We start from the raw sequence: 14,057 nt of genomic DNA, 5'->3' as shown, positions 1-14,057 counted from the left end.
TTTTACAAACATATATAAACTTAAAGTTTGGCAGGGGAGTTCTTTACTACATGGTGTGTCCTTGTGCGTGTGTGTGTGTGTACACACTTATTGACATGAAAATTCCTAGATTTGACAGAGGCATCATTATCAGGTGCAACAATATCCATTTTAGCAGCACTTGCAATGATTTTTTCTTCTGAATGGTATGTTTTACTTGTACATTTTCAATATATGTAATTAACAATATTTATAGATCGATACATGCTTCATTCTTCTTGCCTTCAGGCAGTGTGCTGCCTGGAGTTAACTGACGTCTCCAACATCATCTTCACCACTCTAAGTGCGGCCAACAGCCCCCACCCATCACCTCTTCCCTGGCCATTTCTGGTAAACAATGGAACCAATGATCTAGATAGTCTGGGTTTTTATAGATGTATGCCATTTATACAATGGATGCAGATATAGAATAGTCTTGTCATTCATCATTTGTTGTGAATGTTTAAGGTGTGCAGAACATGTGTTTGATGAAATGTCTCTGTTTTAACAATTTTCAATTTATATTTTCACATTAGTGGGCTCACTTATTGAATGGTGCATTCAGTAAATGACAGACAAATGATAGACCATTAATATCCCTTAATGAATGTACCTACATGATTAAAAGACTCGAAGATTTGGATTGACTCATTCAGCCCTGAGTCGATTTGAGACTCACCCGAATTGGGCCTGAATCGGCCAGACTTGCCCAAGTCAAGGGTGACTTGGGGTGGATGACTTGTGGTGTCGAACCGAATCGGGTTCCAGCGAGTCTGGGCTGACTCGTTGAAGTCCCACCAGACTTGGACGAGTCTTAGAACCATGCACGCCTACTAATTGAGTGATCCAAAACATGAAATTGGTGGGCCATCTCTTGGTTTTGCCATAATAGCCTAATTGCATTATGGACAGAATTTTCTAAATTGTGGGATTGACAGATTAATTTTGAATTATCAGTGTGAGCAATGATGGGCTCTTCAAGATATTGATATCAAAGGAGGAATGGTTTGGGATCTATGAAAGTATGTCTGATTGGATGTTGAAGATAGTTCACACCAAATCTGGATGTAATTCTCTCAGTCTCATGATCTGAGTCTATCCTACCGAGTGAATGATCTAGTGTGTAAGCTATTATCCAATCAGCCTGCAGGTCAGTTGATCTAAACCGTGCTATTGATGGGCCAACTTATGGATTTGCCATCAAGTAACTATGGGGTTGATAGCTTGCTTTTGGACTTTACAATGGTGAATTGCTAATTAGGGATTTACATTGTTGAAACCCTAATTAGGGATTTATATGTATGATTTCCTATTCTGTCAGTGAATGATGATGCTTAATGATTTTCATTGCAACCGTCCAATAACTGTTCACCAATCTGAAAGTCATAAAATCAAATAAAGAGTATCTTTTTTTCTTTATTATGTATCAACTGGGACCCATACCATATTTTGTCCAGTTCATCCATCACACTTTGCCAGAGTATCAAAAGTTCTCCTGATGTCATAATTTTATCCTTATCAGAGGCATTATATCTGAGAAGGTTGTTCCAAGTTCATTTAACAGCCATCTTCTTCTTATTTATTTATTTATTTATTTAGTAATATAAATTCTGCTTTATATTGTGTTTAAAGAAGGAGAATTTCTGCAATTACTTCATATTTCTTATTTGTCAACTCCTACACTTCTTCCACTATCTTGTATTAAAAAATTTCAGTCTCATACTACATTATTTTGATAGCAGAGAAAGTTCTAATATCTCAGGTGTTTATTTTCCATTTATTCTTAATCTACTCCTGCATCGTTGGGTGAAGTTAGTCATTGTTTTTATTTTTCTACTCTCTTAGTTCACTATGTGCATCCAATCAGGTAAGTTTTGGTCTATCATTTATTCGATTCACCGCACCGATTTTTAGCTGCAAATGATCTTAATTACTGTCCTTTGAAACCGAATCCAAGAGAATCAGTTGACAGAAGCATTTCAAAGCATCTGAGTTTTCTTGATTTCCATTCTTGTAAACAGAATTTCGAAAACCATTTGCCCGCAATTAGTGGCTTCTTTGTTAATAGTTTGATTTTAGCTATAACAAATTTCTATTCTGGACAGTACTGTTTTCTGAAACATCTGCAATCACTGATCCTTTGCATGGTAATTTGAATATTTTTATTGCTTCTCCTTTTATTGTTTGTATTTTATTTTTGGGTGAAAGTTTTGATAGATCATTTGGGAGGATATACTGACTTGGAAGGGTTAAAGACTTTAACACCCTCACTCAGATGAATATGCGGGCTGTTTTCGTATTTGTCCTTGACAGCCTATTTTCAGGCCATAGAATGAAGGTCTGGAACTTAGGATTTGGCAACTGTGTTCCTGATCTTGAACCAGCAGGAATTGATCTTCTTTCTAAAATGCTCTGCTTGGAACCAAGTTGCATGAAAAGCTATTGTCTATGCTCCAAAACTCATGGGAAATGAGAGCTATTGTCTTTGCTCCAAAACTCATGGGAAATGAGAGCTTTGGTGTGGAGTAGAAATGAGAAGATAGTGATGTCAACAAAATGTGGGTCCAATGCTGCAAAAATGTGGGAAATGCTTTCATCATATTTGTTGTTTATGTTCATAGGTTATGGTTCACCCAGTGAATAAATTCTAACCTGCCAAGTGCATGGGTTATGGTCTACATGCAATCTGTGAGTTATTTACTACATTTAAAAAAGTAGGTGTTTTGGGCAGAGGTTTGTGGGGTATGTCCTAAATCTGGGTTTCTTAAGGGCTTTTTGGGGCAGAAATCTGTGGAGAGCTCCACCTCAAGATTTGCTTGAAGGACTTGCAGGAAGATTTCATGGGCGGGGCTGAGATTCTTGTTTCGGATCCTGTTGTCTTTTTCCGTGAGACGGTGCTTGAGAAGTCAGTCAGGACTGTAATGAGCAAGTCCCTTAACAAGCACAATCGTCTCTACATGGAGGCCCGTCCCTTGGAAGATGGGTGTATCGGCCCTAGGGATGACCCAAAAGCCCGCTCAAAGATCCTATCTGAAGAGTTCAGGTGGGACAAGGATCTTGCCAAGAAGATCTGGTGTTTTGGACCCAAAACTACTGGCCCAAATATGGTTGTTGACATGTGCAAGGGAGTTCAGTACCTGAATGAAATCAAGGATTCTGTTGTGGCTGGGTTCCAATGGGCATCAAAGGAAGGAGCATTGGCTGAAGAAAACATGCGGGGTATATGCTTTGAGGTCTGTGACATTGTTCTTTATGCTGATGCAATCCACAGGGGCAGTGGACAGATCATCCTGACAGCAAGAAGGGTCATATATGCCTCCCAACTAACTACAAAACCCAGGCTTTTGGAGCCTGTCGATTTGGTGGAGATACAGGCACCTGAACAAGCGCTCGGTGGCATCTATGGTGTCCTGAACCAAAAGCGTGGACATGTCTTTGAGGAAATGCAGAGGCCTGGCACGCCGCTCTACAACATCAAGGCATACACCTACCTGTCATTGAGTCGTTTGGGTTCTGGGGGACTTTGAGGGCAACAAAATCTAGACAGGCCTTCCCACAGTGCGTGTTTGATCACTGGGACATGATGTCGTCTGATCCAATGGAGGCGGGATCGCAGGCAGGGCAGTTGGTGGCTGATATCCGAAAGAGGAAGGGTCTGAAGGAGTAGATGACACCTTTTTCTGAATTCGAGGACAAGCTCTGAGGCATCTGATTGGCAATGGAGAGATTCAAGTAGTAGGTAAGTTGGTGTCCATTTTGTCTTTTTTTTTTTTTTTTTTTTTGTTTTTTAGTTTTTGTTCTTGTTTGGTTCAGACGCTGCCAGTCTCTGTTGGCTAAACGGCTGTTTTTTATCCAGAGTTTCGTCTGTCTACATGTTCTAAGGGGATGAGGATATATACTCTGTTTTACCTAACTTTTTAAATTTTTTTTTTTTAATTTGTGATTCTGTTTTGAAAAGGATTCCCGAAGCTAACTCCAAATACTTGGGACAAGTCTAGGGTGATGATGATGTTGAATTGGATATTATTACTGATATGAAAATGCATACGCTGCTGATCAAATTAGCTGGGACAGTGATTTGACTTTTTTTAAAAAGTAAAAAATAAAAAAAATAATGATGACAACTCTACCATGATGCTGGTGACGACCCATGTAAATGCTGTATATTTCTTTTTCAAATTCCTTCAGCATAGTTGATGGCATATAATATAACGTTTCTGCTTTTATAGAATCTTGAGTCTCAGGTTTACATCATTATGACTAAATTACTTCTCCTAGTTGTTTACAGATAGCACGGGCATTTGGGGCTTCTGAAATTATTGCTGTTGATGTTCAAGATGATAAACTTTGCAATGCAAAGATGCTAGGAGCAACTCACACAATAAATGCGGCAAAAGAAAATGTCATTGACAAGATAAAGGTGCTCTTCTGTACCGAACCATTTTATTTAAAGCTTGAAACTAGATTAAGAAACGTCCTTATAAAGGATGTTTATAAGGACGTGGTCCTTTTCACATGGCTGAAAGAGTTTTGAATGATTAACTTCTTTTACAATCATCAACCTGTTTATTTACTGGATTAAACTATTGAAATTTTGAGTACAACAGTTGCTCTATTATCATGATTGATCTGAAGGGTTCTCCCTCCTGTTTTATGTTGAAGTCAAGAGTTTCTTATGTCCACATACACCTTTACATGTGCCCACATGGACCTATCAGGCAAATCTATTGGACATTCACATTAATGCCATGCATCAGGTGGGCCCAAGCATGTAAATTATGTGGTCCAAAAATCAGGCCCATCCACTCATCAGCTGGGCAATGTGTTTGTTGATTGTTGAATGTGGACCATTTTGTAAATTCATTCCTTTCAGAATTTCTGATGAAAATTTTTCAAGTTTCTGGATTACTAGTTTTAGACCTATTGGCTCGCCACCTACGATGACGGTGTATGCTTTATATGAAATTTGAAATATTTCTGGATTACTAGTTTTTGCTATTATTTATTCATGTTCTTGTTTTTCTATTATTGCAACTCAATTGGTTTTCTTCAAAAATGGTGAAGGGAAAGTGATATGTATCCTTGTCGTGGTGGCGGTATGTTCTCTCATTGGCGTTATCTTTTGTGTTACATCTCTCAAGTTAATATAAGGTGTCTCAAATTGATTGTGAAATTCACATGTTAAATCAAATGATCAAGTTAAAAAATTGATTTGGCTAGATTGTTCGGTTCATGCTCAAGTGCTCAACTGCAACTGAATATTCTGTATTGAGATATCATTGATACGCGTCGCATGTATCGATGATATTCAGGAATATTTGTAAATGGGAAGTGCAATATTTTGAGATATGTCAATGTATGGCTGCAACACTGAGTATGTCTAATATCCCCTTTAAAAAAAAAAGAACAATTGTCTGTATTGGAAAATGCTTTTTTATCTTCATTGATATATAGAGGACATGGTCCTCTTTGGGAGTTTGTTAGTTAGTTTTCTTCTATCATATTTCCAGAGTGACCCATTACTGACGGATTTTTCTCTAGGTTTTCTCCACATTGAGCCCACCTGATGCACATGTCAGACTTCCCATGCAAGTGGTAGGCTAGTACTGTGGCCTTGTATGAGGTGCATGTGGGCTTAACAAGCTTACTTTATTAGTTACTTCTTTTTTGTTTTCTTTGAAAGTTTCCAATTACATGCACTTTCATCTCTCTTCATATTTTTCAGTTTTACCACTCTTGATTCCCTTTCCATTTTCAAATTTTCATCACTTGACTAATGCTATGGTATTTGATTCTTATAATAAGGTATGTATGAATCATCTGTAGGTGTTTTTGAACTTGTTGTACTTCTATGGAATGTGTGGTGTAGTGAATGATTGCTTGCTTCAACAGTACTTTAGCAATGTATGAACACTGTTTGGAGCATTAATTCAGTTTACATCAGGGGAATTTTATATTTTCCTTGCATTTAGTTTTCATCATTCTTCAATTGACTGATTCTTTGTTTTTATGTTGTAGAGTCCTCTAGTGGTGGTTCGCCCTTGAATATAATTATAGAAGACGCGCGGGAGAAGTTATCGGTATAGCTGTCGGATGTGCAAGTGGACTATTGATACTTGCATCCATTTTCTATCTATGGTGGATGAAGGAATCACCTGGCCATATGCAAGTGCACACAAACTCATTAAGATTTGTACTTTCAACATTATTGTAATTGTAATTGAATTGAATGAATGAATGATTGTAATTGATTCATTATTGAATGAATGGTTGTAATTGATTCATTGACTAAGTGAATGAATGATTGTAATTGATTGAATGAACGAATGAATGATTATGCAGGTGGTAATTAAATGAATGAATGGTTGTAATTTTATTTAAATGTAGGCAATAGCTACAGATATTGACCGTAGCTGGTAATCTTACAACCGTAGCTGTAATTAAATACTGAATATTGCTACGGATTATTCTGTAGCTATTTTAATCTATGGCTACGGATTAAATCCATAGCCATAGGTTTTAGACCTATTGTTACGGTCGTGCTACGGACTAAAACCGTAGCCATAGGTCTTTTGCTAGGTTCTTACTGAACTTTTAGCTACAGATATAATCCGTAGCTATAAGTACTTTAAGGCTACAGAAGCTATTGCTACGATTTTAATCCGTATCCATTGCTTCTATGGCTACGGATAGAATCCGTAGCCATAGCTCTTTGACCTATGGCTACGGCATCAATGGCTACGGTCATGCTACGGACGATAACCGTAGCCATAGGCTTTTGGCTACAGTTTTTATCCGTAGCCTTTGCCCCTTTTTTTGGTAGTGTCGGTTTGGGCAGTGCTTTGATGCAGAAGGACAGGGTTATTACTTACCTATCATGACAGTTGAGGAAACACGAGGAAAACTACCCTACACACGAGCTGGAGTTAGCTGCCGTCATCTTTGCCTTGAAGATCTGGAAGCATTACCTCTATGGAGAAGAGTTTAAGCTCTTTTGTGACCATAAGAGTCTCAGATACATATTCACTCAGCGGGACCTAAATATGAGGCAACGACGATGGATGGAGACCTTGAAGGACTTCAAGTTTGAGGTTTCTTACCATCCTAGTAAGGCCAACCTTGTGGCAGATGCACTGAGCCGCAAGAAGGCATTAGCATTTGCGGCTCCGTTGATGGTAGCAAAGTGGGACATGATGGAGTTCGTGCGAGACTTTGAGCAGAAACTCATGATGGAGGAGCCATATCAGGGCATCGCACATATTCGACTACAGCCTCTCATTGATTACAGGATTATCGCGGCTCAGGTAGATGATGAGTTGTTGGCAAAGATAAGAAGGCAGGCTAGCAGCGATGAGGACTCAACGTGGAGCAATGGTACGGATGGGGGCTTACTTTACTGTGGCCGCCTATGCGTCCCGAACCTCCCTAACTTGAGGAAGGAAATTCTTGAGGCCGCTCATGATTCTAGGATGGCTATGCATCCAGGCAGCATGAAGATGTATCGTGACATGAAGAGGTCGTATTGGTGGGATAATATGAAGGCTCACATAATAGATTATGTATCCCGTTGTCTCACGTGCCAGCAGGTCAAGGCAGAGCATCGCTGACCTCCTGGACTACTTCAACCCATGCCCATAGCAGAATGGAAGTGGGACTTCATCTCTATGGATTTCATATCAGGTCTGCCGAAGACGAGGAAGGGTTATGATTCCATTTGGGTGATCATGGACCAATTGACGAAATCGGCTCATTTCCTCCCTATCAGAGTTTCGAACTCTGCAGACGAGTTGGCCAGGTTGTATATCAAAGAGAATGTACGTTTGCATGGAGTTTCCTTGGAGATCATGTTGGACCGAGACACGCGATTCACATCTATCTTCTGGACTTGTATCCAGGAAGCGATGGGTGTGAAATTGAAGTTCAGTACCGCGTTCCACCCACAGACTGATGGGCAGACGGAATGGGTAAATCAGATTCTGAAAGATATGTTGCGGGCCTGTGTTCTAGATTTCAAGGACAGTTGGGATGACTGTCTTCCTTATGCAGAGTTCGCCTATAACAACAGCTTCCAGGTGAGTATTGGCATGGCTCCCTATGTGGCCTTGTATAGGCGTCCGGCAGGGCACCACATTGTTGGGCAGTGGTTGGCGAGAAAAGCTTGATTGGCCCAGAGTTAGTATAGGAGACCTCAGAGAAGATCGACATTATCAGGCGCCGACTGCTGACAGCGTAGAGCAGACAGAAGAGCTACACCGATACAAGGTGACGACCGCTAGAGTTCGAAGTCGGAGACCATGTGTTCCTCAGAGTTTCCCCTATGAAGGGAGTCCTTGGGTTAGGCAAGAAGGGGAAGCTTATGCCTCAATTCATTGGCCCATTCCAGACACTAGATCGAGTGGGAGTGGTAGCGTACCGCCTTGCTTTGCCCACACCACTTGTGGGCGTGCATAACGTATTTCATGTATCTATGCTGAAGAAATACGTTCCCGATCCTTCCCACATTATCAGATGGGAGTAGGTACAGTTGAGCAAGGACGCTACATATGTACTGTGACCGACGCGTATCCTAGACAGGAAGGAGTAGGTATTGCGTAGCAAGGTCATTCCACTTGTGAAAGTGTTGTGGACGCATCACACGGATGAAGAGGCTACTTGGGAGACAGAAGCCGAGGTTCGAAAGAACTACCCTCAGATTCTTAAGGAGTACGAAAAGGTACTAATTTCGAGGATGAAATTTTTTTATGGGGTAGATTGTAACGTCTCGAAAAAATCCGTACAAGGACCCGAGTACCACCTCAGGCAGAAATCACCCAGGACCAAATCCTTTAGAAATTAGGTTAATATTAACAAGTGTTAAACTAGAGTGCTTATGAAATTAGCACTAATCACTTTAAATATGATCTGTAAGACCCAAAACGTGCAGAATCATTGACGCTACATTACCCTGAAATCTAGAATCCATCCTTAAATCCGGTTGCTCTCGGGAGCATCTTGCAACTCCGTATCGGACCTGGACCGCACGTTAAAGGTCTGATTACCTCGATACTATACGAATATGACCACATTACTGGACTTGACAACCTCCTCAGAAATCAAGTCTTAACTGTGTCTAGAAATGCACAACTTGAGCCCGGAGCGAAGAGTGTGAGAAACGTGAAAATATTTAAGAATAAAATTCAAATTTAAGTAATCTGAGTCGTATCACTTGCAGGCCAAATATAAGGATTCAGACCGTCAGAATATGACCCAAATACACCCTCGGATCAGGAGAAATGTCCCACACATGTCGATGTACTTGTGGTCCTGATCGAGTAGCCGTGATCGTTGAACTGAAACTGGTCTGCCATGGCTGATCTGTAAATCCGATTGGTACGAAAACCCAGCCTGACCTAGATCCGTGGTCAGGGAGCTTAAGTCCAACCACACGTGGAAAAGGGGCCACCAGAAGTGCTCTGTTGGACCAGAATGACCCATATTTGGATATAACCTAAGTATACCTTGGCCCTGGGGCCATTCCCATCAAACTTGGGCCTATATAAGGACCTTAAACACCCTCTCTCATACCCCATACGAATTTAATAAAACCCTAGGAGAGAGAGAAGAGAAAAGAGAAGGGAAAAGAGTGAAAGTGAGAGTGAGAGTTGGAGATTCCTCCTGGGATTCGATCTCATTGCTCCTCGGCCTTAGCTACCCCATCTACATCACTAATCCGGCATTTTCGACAACGTACTTAGGTAAGAAAACCTAACCCTAATCCGTTTTAGGGTTTCTGATAGTGTAGGTTATCAAATAGGTAACCTAATTTATCCTATAGGTTGCCAAATCTGCCATAGACAAAGACTTAGCTTTAAACCGAGTTCATTACAAGTCTACCGGTGAAAGGTGCAGACTATAAACATATAGGTTATGGTTTTCAAGGCTTTTAATGTCGGTTAATGGTTTATTACTGATGTGGGTGCAATTTCACATGCAAAATGTGATGTTTGTATTGCGTTTCTGATATATATGAACGATATTGAGTTTAGTGTATTCCATGTATATGTAGAAAGTATCGTATATGTATGAAATATGAACATGTGTTTGCCATGATTAATTGTCATGTGTTTGTGCTAGTTGTATGTGTAACAACTCCTTGGAGAAAGGATTTGTCCTAATATATACTATCACCAACATACATCATGTATGTTGGAATATGGTAGTCTAAGTGTTTGTAGAAATGTCTGAATGATCAAGTGTGTAATATATTGTACTTTATATGGGCGTTGAGAAGAGATTCTCAACTACCTTAACGATGTGTATGATTTCCTCCATGCAACTTACATTCTTTGTCTACTTAACTTAGACACTGCTTATGTGTGAATTCATGTTTAAGTTGAAATCCATCAAATGCTCACATGCTTGTATGATTGGAATTGTTGATCCATTACTGTTCTGATTTGCTTGTATGAGTATCTGTTACAATTGAATGTGTTTAGGACGATGGAATATTCCAGGCAATCGATAACAGGTCCTGATATGGTGGCTGAGGTTGTCTCACCACATAGGACATGATCGATGAACCCGAGCCGTACTTGGGTTGTCGACAGTGGTTAGGCCACACGGAGTGCTCACGCACTTCATGTCGATTAACTCAATGTGCGCTCATATTAATCAAGCTCGTCAAGTAACCGATTGACCCGATGTATGTTCACCATGTATGGATGCTACTGCTTGAATCTAAGGTACTAAACTCACCAGTGAAAACCCTTTTAAACCTTGGTACCTTGATCTGCTAAGACTCATGAGCCGGGCATGGTGGTATGGGACACCGTGGTCGAGCTATCACCCTACGCTGGGGTGACGAGCCTCCCCGTAGTAACCAGTGAGCAACCTAGACTCGTGAGCCGAATACGGTGTTATGAGACACTGTATTCGAGCTATCGGCCTACACTAATAAGGTGACGAGCCCTTTGTAGTGACCTCGAGCATACACTAAGATTGCGTAGAGGCAACAAGCCATTATGTAGCAACAAGAGTACACTAGGCCTGCACTGATAAGGTGACGAGCCCTTTGCAGTAACCTAGAACCATATCATCGTATGAGATTTACAAGGACTGACGACCCTAGAATGGATCATTGTTTGGGAATTGATATAAGGGAGGTACCTTAGCTTCCCAATCCTGTTGTATGAAAAGGACTAATAATAACTCGGTAATCACGCTCATGTCATCGCATTGCATGTGCCCCTTGTTGAATAGCACAAAGGGAAGAAAGCATGCCATGACCGTAAGATGATGTCGCACGAGAGAGTGTAGGCGAGGGCATGCATCATGCTTACATTTCATGCTTGCATTAATCAGAGTACTTAGGGATGTTTGATTATATTGCTTTATCATTACTGCTTGACTGAATTGAGAACATATTAACCTTTGCTTTATTGTTCCACTGAGTTGATCACTCACTCCCACATTCTGGGATGGTGTTCTGAACACCCACCAGACTCTGTCTTAGTTGCAGATGATGATATGACTCAGGACGCGGAGCCCGATTACTACGATGATCAGGATGAGTTCTCATATATGCAGTTATCCGGTGGTTTCGCTTAGGCCATCCGGATCGACGGGGCTTCAGGGTTTATTTTTGACGGTGAACTATTTTGAACTATTACATGTATATGATGACTCAGTGATGTATTCATACTCTGGAGACCGATCGTGATCTTTTGGTTCATACCCGTTTATATATATTATCCAGTCTTCCACTTACATTATATGAATTGATCTGGAGTATGAATTACTGTTTTGGTATAATCCCACTCATGATTAATGCACTAACACGGACAACATTTAATCATCATTATTTATGTTGCATAAGTGATGCGTTGGAACTCGTGGATTGAGTTTATGCTCGACCCTCGATTTTCATGGCGTTATAAAAGCATAGGTGGGAAAGGAAATGATGCTCCCTGAGAAACCTTATTTCCAAGAAGTGTGAGAAAGGAAGTAGTGTTTCACATGTTTGTTTAAACAATGGCCACTAGTTTAAAATTAATGGCTTCTATTTTCCAAGCAACAACCATTACTCACATGGGCCTTCCTTTTCTTTTGTAAATATCAGGCGTGATGGATTACAACTTCCGGTTACGGGGCATTATTTTCCAAGAGCCTGTTTGGTAGATGCCTGAAAATGAGTTAATCTCATTTTCAAATAGTAGTAATTAATTAGGATTCCTGGATCTTGAATTTCTATTTACCATTAAAAAAATAAGCCATTGAAATGAGAGTTTCATGTGTGTACTGCATCTCTTACAATGCATTTCCTACAGTGCTATTTTAGCATTTGCCTTTGAAATAAGAGTATTATTATTGAATTCGATAGTATTTTGTTACACTAAGAATATCAAACAATTTGCAATCAGGTATTTGGGATAAAGCAACAAACCAATCTGATACATAAGGTCTTGAAAAAGGTAATCTGCCTATCCAGAGAAACATGCACTGTTCCCACCATAGGATGTCCTTTTGATTCTTTATGTACTTCTACAATTTTAGTCTGTGCATATTCTATGTTTGGTATATTCTAAGTGATTACTTTTGGGGGTTATTCTGTCAATATTTGTGGATTATCTTGCAGAATGGACTTCTTGATGGCTCTAATCAGCCTAGGTTGAGACTCACCATCCCAAGAGAGCCTGAACTTGAAACATCACAAAGGGCACAAAGGATCAAGTATACTTATCAAAACTAATGTTGATTGTGTATTGTGCACTCTGAGAGGGAAAGCATAATTTTGTTTAAGGAGCTGTAGGCACATGGTTTTTTATTGATTTCAGGCCCAAGCATAGTACAGAGGTTGTAGGACACATTCTTTCAGTTGTTGCCTCGTTTAAAGCACGTCCTTTGAATAGAAAAGTTGGTACCTACTATCTACAAGAGAGTATCTTTGAGATTATTATATTAGGTCTTTGAACAAACTACTCAGCAGGATTTTATTTATTCTATTTTGAGATAGAATGCTTTTCTATTTTACAGATTCTTGCAGCTCCTTCAATGCCACTCATACAGAAAAGCATGCCAGCGTTGCCTGAGTTTCAAGTAAGTGGTTAACATTGATTCTTTGCTCTCTTCATTCTATTTTTCATGCTGTTTTTGCCACTTTCTCATAGCACACAGTTACATCTTACAAAATTGGTTCTTGCATAATTCAGCTGCTGACCTTTTCTTTTGACCTTGTTGCTTCTTAGGAATTCCACTTGAAGACATCCCAGAGGGCCATGCAACCCTCATTTACTACTTCATTTTCATTGCAGCGTTCTAATAATTCAGAGAAAGTAACTTCTGAAATTTATTTGATTTGGACATTTCTTTATATAATGCATGAATTTCTTTTACGAGTCAATAAACAATGTTTTGTTTCTAGCTGACATTGAGTGGATCATAAATTGTCTTTTCATTCTCATCATAAACCAGTAATTTGTGGTGCAGGTCTCACATAACTATAAAACTAGTTCGGCAATACATATTGGTGCCAAAGACTCTAAAAATGTACAACATCAGGCTTTAATCCCTTCTTAACCTCAAAAGTAAGTTCACTAAGACTTGTTGCCATTGAAAAAAAGGTTGTATTTAAACATATAGAAATAATGAAAAGGCTTGTTAAAAGTGTTTATACTGTAATGACCCGAAAAATTTTGTGCCAAGACCCGAGTACTACCTCTATTTTCCTTGGAAGCTTTTGTGGGGTAATTAGCGCTAAACTCGATTGCTTGTGAAATTAGCATCAATCACTTTAAATTTCATCTGCATGACTCAAAACCTGTAGAATCATTAGCGCTAGGTTACTCTGAAATCTGGGATTCATCGCTAAATCCAGTTGCTCTTGGGAATTTTTGGAAGTTCTGGATCGGACATGGACCGCGCGTCGAAAGTCCGATAGCGATGATCTTAGGCTGTATTGGTCACCATGTTGGACTTGGCCATCACCTCAAAAATCAAGTCCAGATGATGTTCTGGGTCGATTTGATTGAGTCCGGAGTGAAGAGTGTGAGAACGGTGAGAAA

At 39.9% G+C, this 14,057-nt stretch overlaps 1 protein-coding gene, 1 long non-coding RNA gene and 1 pseudogene across 2 annotated transcripts; all 3 read left to right on the top strand.

The window, feature by feature from the left end:
• Positions 1-2,732: 2,732 nt before the first annotated feature.
• Positions 2,733-4,441, top strand: LOC131249183 (elongation factor 2-like; annotated as a pseudogene).
• A 611-nt stretch (positions 4,442-5,052) lies between these two features.
• LOC131249142 (uncharacterized) lies at positions 5,053-6,188 on the top strand. Its single transcript, XR_009172687.1, has 3 exons — positions 5,053-5,114; positions 5,845-5,922; positions 6,037-6,188. It is a non-coding gene; the product is annotated as an uncharacterized LOC131249142 (long non-coding RNA).
• Positions 6,189-7,247: 1,059 nt separating this feature from the next.
• LOC131247223 (protein TPX2-like) lies at positions 7,248-13,609 on the top strand. Its single transcript, XM_058247638.1, has 7 exons — positions 7,248-7,322; positions 12,417-12,467; positions 12,632-12,726; positions 12,831-12,909; positions 13,030-13,092; positions 13,242-13,328; positions 13,483-13,609. The coding sequence occupies exons 1-7, from the start codon at positions 7,248-7,250 to the stop codon at positions 13,570-13,572; spliced, it is 540 nt and encodes a 179-aa protein (XP_058103621.1). The 3' UTR covers positions 13,573-13,609.
• Positions 13,610-14,057: the final 448 nt, after the last annotated feature.

Source organism: Magnolia sinica, chromosome 1 (assembly GCF_029962835.1).
Source record: "Magnolia sinica isolate HGM2019 chromosome 1, MsV1, whole genome shotgun sequence".
NCBI lineage: Eukaryota > Viridiplantae > Streptophyta > Magnoliopsida > Magnoliales > Magnoliaceae > Magnolia > Magnolia sinica.
This window is presented reverse-complemented; position numbering and strand designations above follow the sequence as displayed.

Excerpts from the sequence above, each read along its gene's own strand:
- LOC131247223 (XM_058247638.1), top strand. The coding sequence starts at position 7,248 with ATGGAGGAGCCATATCAGGGCATCGCACATATTCGACTACAGCCTCTC. Across the intron at positions 12,727-12,830 it reads CAAAGGGCACAAAGGATCAA|GCCCAAGCATAGTACAGAGG; the intron begins GTATACTTATCA and ends TATTGATTTCAG. Across the intron at positions 12,910-13,029 it reads CACGTCCTTTGAATAGAAAA|ATTCTTGCAGCTCCTTCAAT; the intron begins GTTGGTACCTAC and ends TCTATTTTACAG.